This window comes from Pholis gunnellus (assembly GCF_910591455.1).
Source record: "Pholis gunnellus genome assembly, chromosome: 1".
In the NCBI taxonomy this organism is placed as follows: Eukaryota; Metazoa; Chordata; class Actinopteri; order Perciformes; family Pholidae; genus Pholis; species Pholis gunnellus.
The window spans coordinates 9,222,240-9,241,895 of NC_136528.1; the positions used below are offsets into that span (position 1 = coordinate 9,222,240).

At 42.1% G+C, this 19,656-nt stretch overlaps 3 protein-coding genes across 3 annotated transcripts; 2 read left to right on the top strand and 1 right to left on the bottom strand.

The window, feature by feature from the left end:
* The first annotated feature begins 1,519 nt into the window (after positions 1–1,519).
* Positions 1,520–5,907, top strand: afg2b (AFG2 AAA ATPase homolog B). Its single transcript, XM_079167236.1, has 11 exons — positions 1,520–1,594; positions 1,810–2,421; positions 2,512–2,697; positions 3,132–3,416; positions 3,511–3,696; positions 4,294–4,452; positions 4,600–4,809; positions 4,906–5,133; positions 5,243–5,377; positions 5,520–5,645; positions 5,755–5,907. The coding sequence occupies exons 2-11, from the start codon at positions 1,831–1,833 to the stop codon at positions 5,890–5,892; spliced, it is 2,244 nt and encodes a 747-aa protein (XP_079023362.1). The 5' UTR covers positions 1,520–1,594; positions 1,810–1,830; the 3' UTR covers positions 5,893–5,907.
* Positions 5,908–6,210: 303 nt separating this feature from the next.
* On the top strand, positions 6,211–7,912 carry cUnh15orf48 (chromosome Un C15orf48 homolog). Its single transcript, XM_079160067.1, has 5 exons — positions 6,211–6,285; positions 6,381–6,440; positions 6,575–6,663; positions 6,848–6,908; positions 7,180–7,912. Exons 2-5 carry the CDS (start codon positions 6,402–6,404, stop codon positions 7,246–7,248), a joined length of 258 nt encoding a protein of 85 aa, XP_079016193.1. The 5' UTR covers positions 6,211–6,285; positions 6,381–6,401; the 3' UTR covers positions 7,249–7,912.
* Positions 7,913–10,529: 2,617 nt separating this feature from the next.
* Positions 10,530–19,626, bottom strand: slc30a4 (solute carrier family 30 member 4). Its single transcript, XM_079161868.1, has 8 exons — positions 19,529–19,626; positions 18,721–19,222; positions 17,341–17,487; positions 15,551–15,704; positions 15,023–15,248; positions 14,630–14,735; positions 14,415–14,549; positions 10,530–11,629 (listed from the first exon to the last, which is right to left on the bottom strand). The coding sequence occupies exons 2-8, from the start codon at positions 19,115–19,117 to the stop codon at positions 11,475–11,477; spliced, it is 1,320 nt and encodes a 439-aa protein (XP_079017994.1). The 5' UTR covers positions 19,118–19,222; positions 19,529–19,626; the 3' UTR covers positions 10,530–11,474.
* Positions 19,627–19,656: the final 30 nt, after the last annotated feature.

Below are 19,656 nucleotides of genomic sequence, written 5' to 3' on the forward strand. Positions count from 1 at the left end.
TTTATGTATAAATAGCAAGTCATGTGACTTCACTCATGAACCACCCCTGAGGCAGATAAACTCCCTGGAGCCGCTGCTGATAGACTACCTGCGAATTAAAGGCTGGATTAACCTGTTTATCATAACAGTCAATGGTACATTTATTTTCCAAAGATATACACATATACGGTCTCGCAATAGTACCTCTCGCTTCCTACGTGGCTCTACAATAATAACTAAAAAAATGTTACACACACACAAATAATTGGGGAATATTATATATTTGTTTAAATATCTATTGAATGTGTTGAAATTACATTGAATGTCTTGTAATTCTGTTATGCTGTTCAACACTTGACATCTATTGCACTTCTGTCCATCCTGGGAGAGGGATCTCCCACAGGTCTCTTCCTCTTTTCTCCCCATTAAAGAGGATTTTTTGGGGGAGTTTTTCCTGTTCCAATGTGAGGGTTCCGGGACAAGATGATGTCATGTGTACATATTGTGAAGCCCTCTGAGGCACATTTTTAATTTGTGATTTTGGGCTATACAAAAATAAATTGAATTGAATTGAATTGAATCTTTAAATTTACTGCATTATATTTTCTGGACGCAGGGTGACGCCAGAGCGCAAGTGAAAGGTGTAAAACCTATTTGTTGGACGACTATGACTATTTCCTTGCTTCTTTATTCAAAACACTATTATTATCAGAATATTATTTACATAGGCCTGCATATTTCATTAATATGTTATTATTATTATTATTATTATTGTTGATGTTGTTGTTACTATGATCATTTCATTTTTTGTTTATCATATTTTTGGGGCACATTTTATGTATATATTTCCTGTAACAGTGACCAGACCGAGCTAATTGAGAAATTAGGGGAAATAAATACAAATGAGAATAGATAAGAAAATAAAATAAGAAAAAGACAAATTCATGCAAACAAAAAACACGATTATAGAGGTAAACCCTAAAGGGATTATCATAGAGACAATGGTAATGGTTCAATAGTCTTTTGGCATGTATTTATTGGTAAGTATAAGAGGAAATAATAAAAACAAAACAGACAAAATGAAACCGTTAATAAAGGTACGAAAAGAGTTTCCAAAATCTCGCCTTATGAAAAAATACTAATTTAAGTTACTGTATACTACAATTTTGGGTTATTTTCATCCCTTAAGTCAACCATACTAATTCATGTTGCTTACTAAGCTGAACAGTATACTGTGATAAGTTATTTATATATATTACAGTAGAAATAATTCCAAAGTAGTATTCTGGAATTGCATAAATAAATTGTACATTATTACATGCAATAATGTACACATTAAAATAATGCATAATGTGTACACTTAATTATGTAAGTCTACAAAAAACATAACAACGGTACTACGGATCAGAGATCAGAAATAGTTTATTTCATTGTAAATGAATTCATAATAATAGCAACATTTGGAAAGCGGAAACCAGCGTCTCGTCTCGCGCAGGAAACCTTTTTGGTTGGCCATCCTCTTTTACAACACGTGGATTTTGTAAACATTGGTCGGTGTGTTGTGGCAGCAATGCTAACACTGATAGCATTTTAGCTACCATTCACTCATTATCTGGTATGTAACTGCCTCACAGTTGTTGTTAAAGTATTTACTTTAGTATTTAGCTCTTCAGCTAGCTTAAGAATGAAGCTGTTGCTAACAGCTAGCATGTAGCCTAGCTAACGATCACATTGCAGCTAAAGTGATGACACTATAGCTTCACTCCCTCTGCGTGTGTCTGTCTGAATAAGTAACCTCTCCTGCTTACCTTCTCTGTGTTGTACCGTCAGTGAGGCTGCTGATGGACAACAATGTCTCTGAGGCTGCTCTCAGTGGATCCATCGGACTGGGGCTCTCAGAGATGCAGGTTGGGTCCGGGCTTGATGTCAGAGCTGGGTCTGAGTCTGGGCTCCCCGCTGCTGGTGTCTGTTCCTGGGGGAAGCTGCCTGTGCACCGCCTGGCCCCGACCTGACCTGGCAGAGGGCTTCCTGCAGATGGACCTGAAATGTTCCTCTCCCGGTCTAGTCTCTCACCCACCCACTCATCTCAACCTGGACCCAGACCAGCTCACACCTGTGCCCTGCCCCAAACTGAAAGGTGTAAAGATAACCGTGGTGGCCCAGGGTGTGGATTTTAAGAAACTCACACCTCCTGGCCTGGTTCACGAGCTTGTGAAGGACATGCTGAAATGTGTGCACGTCCACGAGAAGCACGTGATAAACCTGGAGCATTTTGATACAGAGATTAGATATGTTGTTATTGAAAGCATCAATCCGGATTCTGCCAGTGCTGGGTTCATCACCGCAAAAACGTGTGTGGAGATAGTTGGCATCCAGACGCTCAGGCATTACAGGAGTCAGCTGCAGGACCAGAAAATAGTCCCGCTGGGGGGACTGGACGAGGTCAGCGTAACGATATTAAAAGTATTCATCCAGAGTGTGTATTCCCTCAATGTGATGCCTTTATTTGTTGTTTTTTTAACTATATTTTAGGTGAGTGCCTCCCTGAGAGAGATGCTGCAGCTGCCCCTGCTCTATCCAGGCACCCTGAGCTCTCTCGGTGTGTCGTGTCCCAGAGGTGTGCTCCTAGTGGGGCCTCCAGGTGTGGGCAAGACCCTGCTGGTCCGCAGAGTGGTGGGGGAGGTGGGAGCCAGCCTGGTGGTGGTCAGAGGGCCAGAGGTATTCATTGCATTCTTTCACATACTGTATTATTTTGTCCAACATTTCCAATCACAGTATGTGTAATTATATGTTGCATGTATTAGTAAATTGTCCGAACACTCAATTGAGAAGTTGTGGAAAGATAATCCAACAAATAAAGTACTAGAACATCATATCCAAGCTGTACTGCTATATAACTATGTGTTCTTTTAATAATAATGTGACTTTATATATTTTTGTTGCTTTACATGCTATAAGCACTTGTGCCAGAGGCCTATTGATGTTACATATTTTGGGGGATAAATAGATGTATTTAAATGAAATATTTGAAACAAAGTAAACACTTATAAAACACACTTACTTTTTATTTTGTGAAGCACTTTGTGCCGCATGTTTTTGTATAAATACAGTTGATTGTTATTATTGATAGTAATTGTGAATAATAATTTCAGGTGGTGGGATCCCGGCCGGGTGAGAGTGAGGAGAAGTTGCGTGCTGTGTTTGAGCGCGCTCGCTCTGCAGCTGAAGAGGGCCCCTGTGTGCTGTTCCTGGACGAGTTGGACTCTCTGTGTCCGAGGAGAAGCGGCTCGTCGGCACCAGAGAACCGCCTGGTGGCTCAGCTCCTCACGCTGATGGACGGAATGAAACGGTCCGATCGCTTCCTCGTCGTCGGAGCCACCAACAGACCGGACAGCTTAGACGCGGCACTGCGCAGGCCTGGAAGATTTGACAGAGAGGTGGGGGGGGGGGATGATGAAATACATAACCCATGACATAATAATACATGTAAATACAATTTTGACAATCTGTATTTTCACGTCTTTCCTTCAGGTTGTCATTGGAGCCCCCACCTTGCGGCAGAGAACAGCCATCTTGTCTGTTCTGTGTGCGAGGATGCCCGTGTGTCCCAGTGTGGACATGGCGGAGCTCGCACAGAGAACTACCGGCTATGTAGGGGCGGACCTCAGCGCCCTGTGCAGAGAGGCTGCCATGCACGCTATACGAGGAAGTTCAAAGGTAAATGCAGCAATAAAGCCACGTGTCCTATAAAAATAAAACACTAATATTTTATCACTTCTAGGGAACATTGTAGCTCTCTTCAGAGCTACATGTAGTACCTTCTGTCAGGATACATGCAGATTGGATTGCAGTTCACACAGTGTGTCTCAAATGGTGTCTCGGATGACTTGTGATCATATATTTGCTGCTTCACTCACATTTCATCTTATATGTGGGTCTGAATAGGAGAAAAATACATTAGTGCTCGGCTTCACAGCTAGAAGGGAAGAGTATTATTTTGGCAACTCAACGTGTGTGTTCATATTTAAAGTTGTGTCTGAGTTGTGGTATAGTTAAAACCACTGTTTGGGAAGTGTGTTGTACTATACAGTTGATATAATTAAATCAAAGATGCACCACAGTGCATATATGGCCACATGTTCCTGATAAACCAAAAATATGGTCATCACATATTTGCACCCAGGACTACTTTGAAATTAGTATTTATATTGAGTTGATTATCCTGGTAAAATGATGCAAATTGTAATATAAGTGTAAAGACTGCTCCAATCCCTCCATAGAGTTGAAGACATACAATGTAATATTTGTCTGCAGGGTTCAGGAGAGCAGACGGTAGGTGTGAAGCACTTCCATGAGGCTCTGAAGGCGGTGCGTCCCTCCTGCCTGCGGAGCAGCCTGGGCAGGACGGAGCTCTCTCCGACGTCATGGGAGCAGATAGGAGGCCTGGACGAGGTCAAACTCAAACTCAGACAGGTACATGAGCGTCAGTGCGTGAATTATACAAACGTAAAACACACAACCATCTGAGCATGTTGACTCATAAAGATAAAACAGCTGTGGTCGGAGCGAAATACTCACATTTTCCCTCCATCGGTCCTCTCTTGTGTCTTAACATCAAAGAGTATTGAGTGGCCGATGTTGTACCCCGAGGCGTTTGTGCGTCTGGGTCTGTGTCGGCCCCGTGGCGTGCTGCTCTACGGACCTCCAGGATGTGCAAAGACGACGCTCGTCAAGGCCGCAGCCAGCACATCTCACTGTGCCTTCCTGTCCGTCGGCGGCGCTGACCTCTACTCTCCTTATGTCGGAGACTCGGAGAAGGCTTTAGCGCAGGTACTTCTCTTTTCACGATAACGCCTGAGAACGGCTGCTGTGGTCGTGTCCTCCCGTTTCATCCACAAACACCTGCACCTGTCTGTCCACACGCAGCTGTTTCGCCAGGCCCGGGCCTGTGCTCCCTGCATCCTGTTCCTCGATGAGATTGACTCCCTGATTGGCTCGCGGTCAAACAGTCAGACGCCCAACAGCGTACAGACACGCCTCCTGTCTGTGCTCCTGAATGAGATGGACGGGGTCGGCCTGAAGACGCTGGAGAGGAGAGGGACCGAGAAGATCCTCCAGGCGGAGGGAGCGGAGGAGAATCGCACGCAGGAGCAGGTCAGATGTTATGGAGGCTGTCTCTCCTCCTTCTATTGCTCAACACCTGATCAGTAGGAGGCGATGCAGTCAACACTTTGTGCCATAAACTGTTTTTGCTCTTCGACAGTTGGACTGCCAGGAAGTATGCAACAAAGATGTGATGGTTGTAGCCGCCACAAACAGACCTGACTGCTTGGACAGTGCCCTCCTCAGACCTGGCAGGCTGGACCACATCATCTACGTCCCGCCACCTGACCAGCAGGTAAGCCATTCGTCTCAAGGGAATAAAACGTTATTTATACAGCAATCTTGTGGAGAAGGTTTTTCGAAGTGATTTAGAAGATGATGTATTTTTGTATCGGTGTGTCTTTAGATAACTAATATCCACATATCCGTGTGTCTAGGCTCGTCTTTGCATCCTGAAGATGTGCACAAAGTCGATGCCCGTGGGTGCTGATGTGTGTCTGGAGGAGCTGGCCGCAAAGACGGAGCTTTACTCTGGAGCTGACCTGGAAAATCTCTGTAAAGAGGTAATAAAGTGAAGACCTTATTTTCTAAAACGCACAACGTAATACTGGTCCGAAGCGTTGACATCGACAAGTGGATAAAGTAAGAATGAAAACTGTTTTTGTTTTCCAGGCTGCTCTGTTGGCGTTACAAGAGGAAAACATGGAGGCTTCTACCATCAGGCACACGTACTTCCTTCGGTCGCTCGGCAAAATGAGCCCCTCTCTCACTGCCCAGCAGATCCAAGCATATGAAAAACCTCCCAGATGACAAACAACATATGACCATGTCCATAAATGATCAAATGTATTATTACAGAAAAAAATATTTTAAATAAAATAAGTAAAAGTTAACTTTTGGTGTTTTCTTGTTTCTTTTGTATCACTTACAAGCCCTCAAAATGTCTTAATGTTGAGTTCTGCACTCTAAACCACATGCCAGCCATTGACTTTCAGTTTTCAAATGTGGGCACAAGAGGGTGCTGCACACCCAGAAAATGTATTGATCACTGCCTACAGATATGTTGACGAATTGGACTTTCAGAGCAGGAAGCTCTGACTGTCTACGTGCCTTTCACCTCGTACTACCTCTCCTCCAGCCTACATCAGCCGGGCTCACAGGATGCTGCGCTAAGACGCGTCAAGGACACCTCGGCAGCAACAGGTGAGCACTTCCACACAGCTGCCTCTGTGACTTACTGACTTTAATTCAGTGAATGGACTCATCCTAAATGGAATTATGATGCATTTCTCTTTTAGGTATTTGAGAAATTTGTAAAAATGGTTGGATTCTTCCAAATGTTGAGAAAGAAAAAGGAGGTGAGCCGACATTTTTACTTTGTTAAAATTGAGTTTGTAATGTGTTGATATCGGATTTGTAGCCCAAGGTTATTTTATGCATTTTAATATCATGATGCAAATTTAAAAACTGTTTTTGTCTACGTATGTTTCAGCTGATCCCTCTGATAGGGTTCATGGCTTTTGCTGCAACAGGAGCCACATCTGCTGCTCTCTACTTTCTATTTACTAAACCTGATGTTATGTGAGTGTTATTATATTTTATTATCATTTTGATAGAATTATTATCCACTGCATTTCCTTAACGATACAAAGCGCTATAAATTGCACTTAACTATTTCCTGTTTTCATACTTTAATCTGACTTCTATCAGCCTCTGGCATGTAAAGAAAGGCTTGATGTTGATCCTAATTTTCATTCACTTTTAGTTTGAATAAGACCAAAAACCCCGAACCATGGGAGAGACTGGACCCATCAAAACCCCAAAAGGTAATCTGTAATAAGTCTAACATTACATCACATTTTTTAATGTTAATGATGGTTGTTAAGAAGCCCTTTTCTATTTTTGATTGGCACAAACAGATATATCCAGGGTGCAGCGACAATCTGCTGAGTCACTGAGGAAGACATGTTATCAAGTTACAACCAGCATGCCATTGCGGAAACAGATTAATGATGTTTACACATGTTTGTACGCGCTGCTCATGTCACATGTCACTTTGATAAAGGCTAATTTTGTTTTGGGGGCATTTTGCTGCAGCTCATCACCATCAATCAGCAGTGGAAACCAGTGGAGGAGCTGGAGTATGTGAAGAGTCTCACCAAGTAAAAGAAGGCGCGCGCCTTCTAGAAAGATCCACCGTCTGACCACCTGCCTGCCCCCCCCCCCCCCCCCCGCCCCCCATCAGTCTAACAGAATCCTTTCTGCACAAACTTTGCTTTGACACTCAGTGTGCGGAAATGCTTCTGCTCCACTGGTGGGGTTTCACCCTGCTCTGTAGTGGCCCAGCACGAGGACATCCATCCACAACAGTAGAAAACTATGGTAACAGATACCGAATGCACTTATTTACTCTGTGACTACTGCTAGAGGGCTTCATTGGCACTGATCAAGCTGTGGTGTTTCATTGCTCTTACAGTCGATGTTAATGTACGATAGTGTCTAGATGTGACAGACACAATGTAGACCCAGTTGTATAGTAATGTTGTCGTAAGTACTGTACAGGTTCAATACATTATTATTGTGAGCAAGCTCAACTTTCAGAGTGTTTCTTTTGTTCAAGAGACTATAAACATATTTATGCGGTAATGTTTGTTTTGTTGTCTTTAGGTTGATAATCTTATATTTAGAGCTAATAGTTATATCTCCTTTCGGTATCATCTGTATCCCAAAAGGTGTGTGTGACTAGTCGAATTTGGCTAGAAGATGTGCTGCATCCCCTCTTCATGTAAAAATACATCACAAAACACAATAAAACAATAATATAAGGCTGCATGGTGATAATTTACATTTTTCTGTCAAACTCTGTCATAGAGCTCCATTGGCCTCCAGCGGACATTTATAGACTTATAACAGGAAAAGCACAAGTGTTACTAATAACATTAACGATGGGTCCACTGAGTCCATGTGTGACAGTGAGCCAGCATTCACAACACCAGGACCTTAATACCGAAGCAGCTTCATGGACTTAAGCCTTCGTTAATTGTATTGTTTACACATTTTCCCACTGTGACATTACAAAATAACCTCTGTGGAAAAAAAAAAGCCAATAAACGTGTCCCATCCTCTCTGTAACATGTTCCTCCATTACAATGAACAGGTGGTGTAAATACTCAGCTGGGCACCAAATAATACACAAGTGAACATTTTAACCAACAAATGATCAATACTCTCCTGTTTCAGTAACATTTGTTATAAACTACAGTGCCCAGCTGCTTTAGGACATTTTCTCCACATTGTATCTAAAACACAGTCAGTATTTGTTTGAATGTTGTTTGCAGACAAAGCAAATGGTGAATAGTTGCAAGCTAGGACAGCTGTAAAGTAATTACAGCCATAAAAGAAATAGGCAAATGCACTCATCTGCTTAGTTTATGGCTGCATGGGCATTCGACACTCCCATTGTGTTTTATAATACGAGACAATCCTCTTACCATCCATCTCTTATCTCAGAAGAGAACAATAACATCAGAACCCCCCCCACACACACACACACAGTGTCTGACTATATGGCATTGTGTGGCATCAACAGCCCACTGGACTGTTGAGTCCAAAAGGATTTTCATGAATTATTAAACACGAAACAAAGGCTGTGAACAGAGCGAGAGGGAAGGAGAGGCGTGTGTGTGTTGTTTCCTGATCTGTTTGGTTTCACTTACGTGCACGTTGGGCTACACATGACCAGGTCAACGAGGGTGTTTCACATTTTCAGACACTTCCTTCCTCCTTACTGTTACTGTTCCATCCGATGTGTTTTTTATTCTGATTTTAAAGATGTTTTCCGGTCATATTTATTACCTTCAGAGAATGTAAACAGTAGTGGACAAGTGCTGTCTTGTCTAGATGGCATCTTCAGTGATCATGTCGTCAGAGAGAGAGAGAACTTACCTATCAAGATTAGTGCTATTGAAAGATTAGGGAAACAATGACAGAGGAGGAAGGATGTAGGTTGCAGTTATGGAATTGGTGTACGTGACTCGGTCCCCGACATCGTGACACCACACACCATGTGACCAGCAAGTAAAGCAAGTATGTGACCAGCAAGTAAAGCAGGAATCAACCACACAGTGCACGAAAAGTAAGAGATGGGAGTTCCCCACGTGAAATATAGTGGTGCACTTTGATGCACTAAACGCTTTGAATAACTCTCTTGACCTGACAAGACACATTGAGCGTGGAAAAGTGTCAATGAGTAAACACAAGAAGTACAAGAAGTGATGGAGTCTGACTGTGTATTAGGCAGTAAGTCTACTTTTATCTGACGGGGACAAAACACAGGAACCAGCAACTGAAGATAATTCTTTTTAAAATAATCAAGATCAAAGACATAAGAGACACGATTGTTAGATCACTGATTCGATCCAGTAATAATGTGTTTGGTGATTTAAAGGTTAAAACACAAAATGTTGGGACATCTACTTGGATCTTGGTTCAACAGCGTTCAGTGACTTTATTAGAGGTACTTCCACAAATGTAGGAAAGTTAAACACGGTTTCTATTAGCAGCCTGTTTAAAAGAAAGTCACTTTCAAACTACATTCTGCAGCTGCACCACGATCCTGGTCACCCAGAAATGTTAACATATAATCTCCAATATTCTAGGAATTAAGTTGACATCAAGTGTGAGTCAGAGCGTTATAGTTTCGTATAAAGAAAAGGACAGGAGATTGTATTCTAAGATGAGGGTGACGTGGGCAAAAAAAAAAGATGTTCAAATAAATGACTAACAACACATAAAAGCTGCAACGTTAGATGTTCCTGAGTAACAAACTAATATCCATCAGGATTTAGATTGTGACGTGCGGTAGACCTTCTACAGTCTGAATATATGAGGAGATGAAACAGCGTGTCTGTAATGTGAGAGGGAGGAGACAGAGATAAACTCCTTTTCCTTCATCTCAGGGTTTACGAACTCAAGAGTTTTCAATTAACCTGCTTTCTGAGACACAGACAAGTGAACTCTATTGACAGACACTAATGAGTGCAGAGGGCTCATTACAGCAGTTTATGGTGCGCTGAGGTAAGGCGGGGCAGTCGAGTGGACGCTGTTAACTATTAGCTCGGCTGCAGAACAAACAAGAGGAGTTGCCTGCCGGTGGTTTCCTGGATACTGACACACTCCCAGTTAACTCATGTTGTCAGCAGCAATAATAAACCTTCCATATGAGTGAGTGGAAGCTTTCACTCGTGGGAACAAAATTGGATTAAATTGTGTCTCAATTTCCAAACATGATGTTGGTCATGATACAAGATAATAAGAGACAAACAAAAGATGAAATACTTTATTACAAACAAAAACAGTGATCCAGTTCCTGATTTCCCGCGATAATTAATATCTGACATGAACAGGTCTATCGTAAACCCCCCCCCCCCCCCCCCCCCACAGCCACTTGATAGAGAAAACACTATTAACACCATTATTGGCAAATCTCAACTCACACCTCCCTCCCTGAAAACACAGTGAATCTGAAATACTGAAAATGTCCCAAACCTGTCCTCATTATTATACCGTCAGTTAAAGATATGAAAAGAAGCCGAGTATAAACCATACTGACGCCGGTCCACTGTAGCATTTCTACCCTTCTTCAAAGTCAGTCACACTTTGATTGTCAGTTAACGAGACATGCTAGAGTAAAATGTTAAAAGTGTATTTAAACTGATATAAGAATACCTACGGTTGTTGTTCTTCAGCCAGAGTCTGTTTGGCTGAAGAACATTAATGAGTAAGTGCATTTGATGAGATGTAATGTTGACTAAAGGGACACAATGAGGTTTCTTTTTCCTCATTTATGTCGGTGGTGAGGACAGACTATGTGCATTGTGACCACAGTTATTATCAAATGACAATGAGGTACCTTTCCATCTGCTGACATCCTCAGTACAATGATGAAATCATAGGCAGTTCTTACAACTATTAACAAAAAGTAAAAGATACACCTGATAACAAAACATCAGTTGTGATAAATCAAACGGTAAAAAGGCAAAAACAAAAGTTATCTGTTGGAATAGGCTTTGATGGTGTATTAAGAGCAAGTTTCTTTTTCATTCTTCTCGGCTGAGACTTCAAACATTTTATCTCCACCTTGAAAGCTTTTGCGAGCGTAGGGTCCCTGGAGGCTGTAGTGATCCTTTAATTAGAAATGTGCATCTCCTGTTGTTCCACTGACTGTCCTTTGGCACCAGTCTTTTGTTCTTTTCTTTTTTTTTGCATTTACACACCGCATACTGTCTCTCCTGTTATGGCACTGACAGCGGTGCATCCTCCAGGCCCTCTGTGTACTCTACTCTCTGCCGTCTGAACTGCCCGATGGAACGCCAGCATGAGTCTCTGTCTCTTCAGGCGCTGGACTGCTGGCAGTGTGTGCAGCTGTGTACCAGCCTCAGCCGGTGCGTCTGCACCTGCACCGTGCACCTGGTGAGACCGTAGGTGTGGAGCATCAGGTGGCGGGCCTTCGCCTGGACGTCCTCCCAGTTGCTGGCACTAGAGGGAGCTGTGGACACAAAGATGCACTTGAAAAATAAATCTAAACAAGTTACAGCATGTAGGTCTGTTCCACAGCAGACATTTTGACTTGTAATAGCAGGAAAAACACAGGTGGAATTCATCAAATGAATGACGATGCATACCAGTTAGGTGAGCTAGTTTAAGGGCACTGGAATGGTTTACTGGAACTGAACCATCGTTAACGTCATTAGTACCTGCTACACCGGGAAAACAGGTGACTCCTTCTACATACTAATCGTCTTAGTATAGTGTTGTTTTTTTATACACAAAGAAATCAACTTATTCAACCACTTCATGCTAACAGGAAATGACATGAAACAGGTGCAGATACATGCCATTGACATTTAAACTAGAGACATTTATATGTGTTTTATTTTTGTTTTCTGGGATGTTCACAAAACCGTTTGTTTTAAGTTTTTTTTTATTTTTTGCAGCCGTGAACAGCGCCTCCATCTTCCCTTGTGCATGACAGTGTGGAGAATAGTAAAAAAATCAATACAACATAGTATTAAGATACTTTTGTGTGCCAATATTGTATCGATACGCGGACGCCAAGTGTCGATCTATTATACAAACTATTGATATTTCAAACACAATTTAAACTTTTTGGTAACAATTGCTTTTTCAGTCCACTAGATGGTGCTGAGTTTCTTTTGGTGGCGTCATCGGTAAAGACAGCCGGATTACTCATAACACAGAGGAAGTGTTACAGTCTGCTTGACTGACTAACCCATTTTACTGCATAGATTGCAGTTGAAAGAAGGAAGTAAATCTAATTATGTTATCACAACACTCAGCATGACTTTATCACCATCAACAACACACTCAAAAATCTCAAATATATCTAGTTTTTGTATGTTAAGTAAGTGTTTTTTTTTTCTTTCATACTTTTTACAGTTTATGTAAATGTGACACCTTTCCTGTGTTAACAACAAGGCTTATATTTTAGTGTGTAGTGTGGGATTAGGACCCTTAGGTCTTAAAGCATTTAGTTTCACATCTCTAACCTCACACGTGAAGTCACAATTAGATCTGTACTTTCAGCAGCAGGTTAGGTTGACTCATCTTCACTGCTGCCGCTCCTCTTACTTTTGTTTCCTGCGGGTGACGCATGTTTCATGTGTAGAACCGTTTTGAACGATGAACAGACAGCTCCGTCTTGTGAGGAATCTGGAGCCCGCCAAACATGAATTTAAGTAAACTGTAAACCAGGGGAGTCAAACGTATGGCCCGAGGGCCAGAACCGGCTCACCAAAGAGTTCGACTGTGGATTACTTTTCAAAGTGTGACAACAAAATGCATTGATATTCCTATTTGTCCACTGGGGGTCGCGTTGTTGATAAATGTGGACTGAATGTTTGCTTTGAGTGTTCACAAAACCTTTGAGTGTTCGAGGAAGATAATATTCAGCCTCACTATCAGACTCATGTCGAAAGAGACAGTTGTTGGCAGGTTTGAGGAAACCGCAGTCAGTTCTTAGTCGTAGCCGAGAGATCAGCGAGACATCTCATGTTCATCATCGGTTCTGCGAATGGATTGTTCATAAATTGTGGATGATTTTAGAATGCAGTTGCGCTTTTTTTTCCAGTAAAATAAAGGGAAACATTTGAAGGTGTTTATAGATTATTATGCAATGTTTTACTGATTTACGACTCGCTTGAGATCAAATTGGGCTGTGTGTGGCCCATGAACCCCAGTTTGATAACGGACCGGCACTCACGTTTTTTTGAGAAACGAAAAGCAGAAACTGTGCTCTGATGAAGTAAAATCTGAAGTCTCGAGCCTCAATGCAACGTGCTACATTTGGCAGAAACAAGTCTCAGCACGTCACCCATCGAACATCATCTCCACCTGATGGAGGCAGCATCACCCAAACACACACTGAAGCCAAACACAAGCCAATTCCAGAGCAGACCTTGCTGCAGAGGGATGAAGACAAACATTGCCACTCTGACAAGTCGCTGACATTTAACACGCTGCCAAAATCAACACTGGAAACTGTTTAAATCAAAGTGGTCAAGCCAGAAGTGGTTGAGCCAGAACACTGACATGTGCTGACATGGATTCCTCTGAGAGTCTGTGGAAGGACTTGAAGGTAGCTGCTCCTGGACGGAACTCGTAATCTATCGTGACTGAGTTGGAGAGAATTCTTAAACAAATGACAGAGTCAGACAAACCTCAAGCTGTTATCACTGCCAACGGTATTTCAAACAAGTGGTGACTTGGCTGTTTCTATTTGTATTGAAATTACAGTTCTGCATGCAATTTTCAGTAAAAATGATCTACAAGTATTTTTGAAATCTGATGAGTTGTTTTCGGTCGTTTCTGTGTAAAAGCCAGATGTTCCCGACATTCAACTTTGACATGTTGAGGATTCGCAGCTTTTCTTTGTTTTATATCATAACAAACTGAATATCTTTGTGTTTTTGACTATTTTTGGACAAAACAAGCAACTTGATGATGTTATTTTGGGCTTTAGTGACTTGTAATGCACATTTTTCACTATTCTTCAATGATTTTATCATTTCAGTATTTGGGCTGAAAGCCCCTTTATATGCACATCTACCTAAACCTTAATGGGATTGCAAAACCTACAAGAAATTTGTCATTTAGAATAACAAGTCATAATAATTTAATCATCTGTTTTTCGTGTGAAGACTAAGTAATTCAAATGCATTTATTGCTATTGTGTCTAAATAATAAAGTCTACATTTGACTATAGTACTGAATAGAACAGTCCTGTAAACATATTATGTGATGTAGCGACTCACCGAGCTGCAGATGCACTATTGCTGCAGTCTTGTCCGCTGTCAGCGCCCAAACATTCAGCTCATCGACTGACTGGACGTCCTCCAGCTTCAGGAGGTCCTCTCTGATTCTCAGAGTGTCCAGATGTCTGGGAACACCTGACACAGCGGGATAAACACATCACCACTCTAAATACTCAACAACACAACCTGACAGGACTCTGGGGGCAAAGACTTACCCTCCAGCACGATGACCGATGTGTCTCGTATGATGCGGAATGTGGTGAAGAGAACCAGAATGGAGAAGATGTAGGTACAGATGGGGTCGGCCAACTTAAACTCCGGCTGTGAAGTCATAGAGTTACATCAGATCAACTGAATCGTCAACAAATATCTAAATCACCAGTTACACTTCCAATAAGTAATATTACTTTGTAGGTACAAATGAGTCTTTAATGCACAATGCAGCTGCAAATAATCCTCTCTATACCCATACAAAGAAAATCTAGCTAGTTTAAGGGGAAAAAAAGTTAAATAATATCAAATGAAAGAGATTCTTTTTCCTAAACAGTACTTCCGGTCACTAAAAGAAAACTGTATTAATTGTTAATGGTCGTGACAAACATGTGTACCTTGAAGCGGACAATGTAGGCAGCTATGAGCACCCCGACGCTCTGGACGAGGTCTCCCAAAGCGTGGATGAAGGCAGCTCTCACAGCCAGGCTGCCGTGCTGCTGACCCGACCCAGCCGACTGTGAACCGGAGGCGGCTGCAGAGCCGTGAGAGTGACCATGGCCGTGAGAGTGACCATGGCCGTGAGAGTGGAGGTGACCATTCTGGTTTAACAAGAAACCCATTCTGTAAAGACACAAGAAAACAAATGTTGTTTTTGTTGAATACACTGACGCTACATGTATTTGATCCAGTCATGGATTAACTGACTGCAGTCAGTGGTTCAAACATTACACACTGAGAATCATCAACTTAGCGTTATTAAGTGCATTTCAGACGGTACTTTGGACCGAACTGTTACATTGCCGCTGACACTCACAGCGGCGCGTTCAGCAGTGTCACGTAGCTGCACTCCAGGTATTTAGTAAAAGCTTCACAGTTTTCTGGAAGGACACATTTACATGTGATTTACATACGCGTTTACTCACACAAGGTTGACAGCCACCCCCACAGCTGCAGTGATGAGCATGACATCTCCATCGATGTCGAACTCCTGGTGCACCGTCCTCTGAACCGCCTCATAGAGCAGCACGGCCGTCAGAATGTAGATGAGCACCACACTGAGGACCGCCGATACCACCTCTAGGTCAGGAAATCACAATCAGTTGAGGGTACAAAGCATATTCAAGAGAATAATGTTGAAATAATTCGTTTTTCCATGCGTTTTCCATGAATGGAAAATTGGTCAACTGTGTTCCAGGTTTTCCAGATCGCGTGGGAACCTGGAAATGTATCCAAATCTGTTCAAGTTTAACAATTACTCTCCATGCCTTAAGGGAATCCCACTTCTCCCTTTAAATGGATATGAACTAGAATCGTACAATCACTTGTTTAGCCTCAAGCAGTACGGAGATGCCTCTCAGTCTCTATGCTACATGCTGTTTCTAGTCAATGACATTTAGTATTAATGGCTCCTGCAGGGATCCAGTGTGTATGCTGTCCTGTTCTCAATTTATATAAATTATATATATATACTTTGTTGTGTGACTGTCGAATTCAACTTAAGTGGACAACACTGTTTTATAATCCACCGAGAAATGATTCCACTTTAAAAACCCTGAACGATGCCTTTATTTATCTCAATTTAGTCCAAATGCTTTTCTCTGGATCCAGAGATATAAATCACTATAACTGACAGAGAACATTTTCACTCTGACTGTGTTTAATCGTGAGAGGATCACAGAATAGAAGTCAAACCCTGGTGGTAAAGTACAATAGAAGCTGTGCTTTTCATGCAGCGACAGAAGCAGTTTCAGTGTCACTTCCTGTTATAGAGAGGTTGCCTCCAGTCTGAGGCCTCTAGATCACTTTTAACCATTCTGTCCCAACGATCATGACAGGTGAAGTTTATACGACAAATTTGGTTGGTCGCAGCTATTTATTTATTTACAAAGCCCTTGTTGGACAGTTTCCATTATAGAACTCATATTTGCTACTCTAGCACATTCTAAACTGGTTGATACTTCAGGAACAGCGGGATCGAGCAAAGACTGCTTGTACTTTTAGTGAAGCAGCCTCATGAAATAATCTGCCATGTCATCTAAAAATGAAAACACATGCACCTCTCTGAAACTTCAAGACCACTGAATAAACTGTCTGCTGCAGCAGCTGGATATGACATGTTTAATTGAGCCTGTAGCTGGTTTATTGTCTATTATTCTGTTTTATTAATTATTCTATCTGTTCCAGTCTGTCTGTTGATTTAGCTCTGGGCCGTTGTGTGACAGTCGGCTTCAAAAGGATCCAACTGCAGGTTTGACAATGTTATATGCCAAAATAAATTAATTCATAAATGTTACTTTCTTTCTACATTTGAGTTGATGTGATTGGTGTTTATCTCCAGGAGTGCTTGTAGCCATTTGGCAACAGCGTAGTGTTCAGTAAGGAATCAGGAGAGGTACTTACAAAACTGTGTTTTACCCTAAACACCAGCTAACTGTAAGTAAATCCACTGGTGGAAACTAGACACACAGTGGTGTTATTATAAATATTTATATCGGTAATGTTATCAGGTATTAGCAGAGATTCAAATTCTACATCTCTATTTAAAATGTAATCTAAAGTAACCAATCAGGAACCTGATCCGGCTTGAACACTCAGTTTCTTTGTTGAACATAATTAATCTGCATCAAATCCCCCAGCATCACGCTGTCTCACAGAGAGGGAGTGGAGAGAAATGAGAAGTGGGAAAAGGAGTGGAAAGGCTTGTGAGGTTTACCGAGACGATGCAGGCCGAAGGTGAATCGGCTGGTGGGGGGCTTGGTGGAGAGCCAGAGGGCCAGCAGAGAAAACAAAATTCCCACCACGTCTGTCAGCATGTGCACAGCGTCCGTCATGATGGCTAAGCTGTTTGACAAGTAACCACCTGAAAGTACGACAAAGACAATCGAGATTACATCTAATGAGGAAGAGATTTTGAGAGATTAAAAACACAAGTTTGGATGCGTGTTAGCGCCATGCAGACACGCATCGTCGGCAAAGTTCATGGTTAGATTTCTAGCTTTGCTGTGAACCGACAGGTACTCTTTGGAGCTTCAGGTATATTTAAAGCTATGTTACAGTCATCACTTTCTCTTAGACTCATTAAGAAAACAAAAGCCCTCTATCTAGTCAGTGCATTGGGTTGCAAAACAGGAAACGTCTAGCGCATGTTAACCTTGTGGCTTTTTTGGTAGAACAATCTTCAAACTGACAATGTATGATCCAAAGATGAATAAAATAACAACAACCCTTAAGTATTTTATAAAGATCAATCAATAATATAGGAGATTATTCAGCACAAGCCAGTCAGCAGGACATGCTTTTAGAGTTCCTACAGCAGAGGTTGAAATGACTGTTGGACATAAAGTCAATGATTGGAGCCTCTGGCTGCTTTACACACAGGAATTGCAGATACTGTGATCTTGATGCTGAGCTGGGAGATACAGGAAGTATCGGTGCCGGTATGGTCCCTAATTCAATCTTATACAACAGCCCTGAAACAAATACTACAAAGCTTTTTATCTTGAGCGCACAAGATAGAAAAATATCACCTTTTGGAGACTTTAGGGCCTCTGTAGAAAAAGGATTTCAATAGAATAATCTCCGTGTGATTGTATTTAGATATCTAGGCTTGCAGACACATTGTGATCGTACAGCCAGGTTTAGAGATTTCTGTCTCTTTAGATCTCTAACACAATACAATGGAGGTGAATAGAATGTGATTTGTTTTTGCTCAACGTTTCAAAACAATAGACACTCATTAAAAATGCAGCCTGTGTGAAATGGCAAACTTTGCTCCATTTCTCGTGAGGTTAATGTTTTATGATGTTAGTGGAGGCACTTTGTTTCAGGCAAACACTACTTCTGCTATAAAACACTGCTGGACACTAACTCAACAGGGAGCACTAGAGTTCATTTCTTTAATTTAATTGACTGTTAATGAGTGACAGGAACAATCAATGTCTCACCCAGTTTGATGATAGATTTGGCTTTACTCAGTTGTGTTCATCTAAACAGACAAACATGTCCACCTCTCTGTGATAGGTAGCTCATAAACTGCCCTATTATAACTCCCTGACTAATACAATATGTATGGTTTCTCTCTGAACATGCTTACCAACAATTTCCGCGGTCATGAAAAGGAAATAGAGCAGAGCTGCAAAGACGAGCCTCTTCATCACCCGCTTGTGTTTGATCTTCTCCCTCTTCCTGGTGCAGTTGTCACAGGGGTCCATGTTCAACCCCGGGCTGGAAGAAGAGGAGTCCAGCAGGCAGTCATCGTCGTCCGCCACCGCCAGCGTGCTCACCGCCAGCACCCCGTTGGACGTAGCTCCTCCGGCAGAGTAGTCCGACATCTCCCCGGAGACCACCACTTTCAGCTTGTTGAATTTGGGCGTCTCATCGTCCACCAGCTCGTCGGAGAAGTCAAAGGGCGCCGTGTCGCTCAGGTCCCAGTCGGTCCGCTCTCTCCTGAAGGCGGACCGCACCTTGCTGAAGAGGTTCCCACCTGACATCTTTAATAAACTTGGTATATCAAGGTGGTCTCTCTTGTCTGTAGGTTACTGCCCTCCGATGTAATCATAGGATGAAATACTGCATTTCAACTCCATCTTAGCACCCTGAGGAGACACAAATAAATGAAAGTGATACCAGAACACAAGAGATAAAACAACTCAAAAGCTCAACAGACCTTTTGTATGTCAAGTTGATGACTTGAGATGTTCAAGATAACCAGCGTCACGTCCTCGAGTCACTCACATTCCTCACATGCGCTGACAGAGTCCTAAAAAACAGCCTCGGCTAAACAGTAACAAGCTAGCTGGTCCAGGTTAGCTATATTAAAATCTGTCATAATGTCAGCTCGCGACACACAGACAACCCTTGTAACGATGGTAGCTTGTTAAGAAATATGAGCCGGGACTTACCTAATAGATGTACTTTACGGTCGTACTCCCTTAAGATGTCTTTCAGCTAAAACCTGTCATGGTAATACTGGTATAAACATCACAGTTGTGCCTCCGCACTCTGAAGCAACAACACTAGCAAGGTCGGT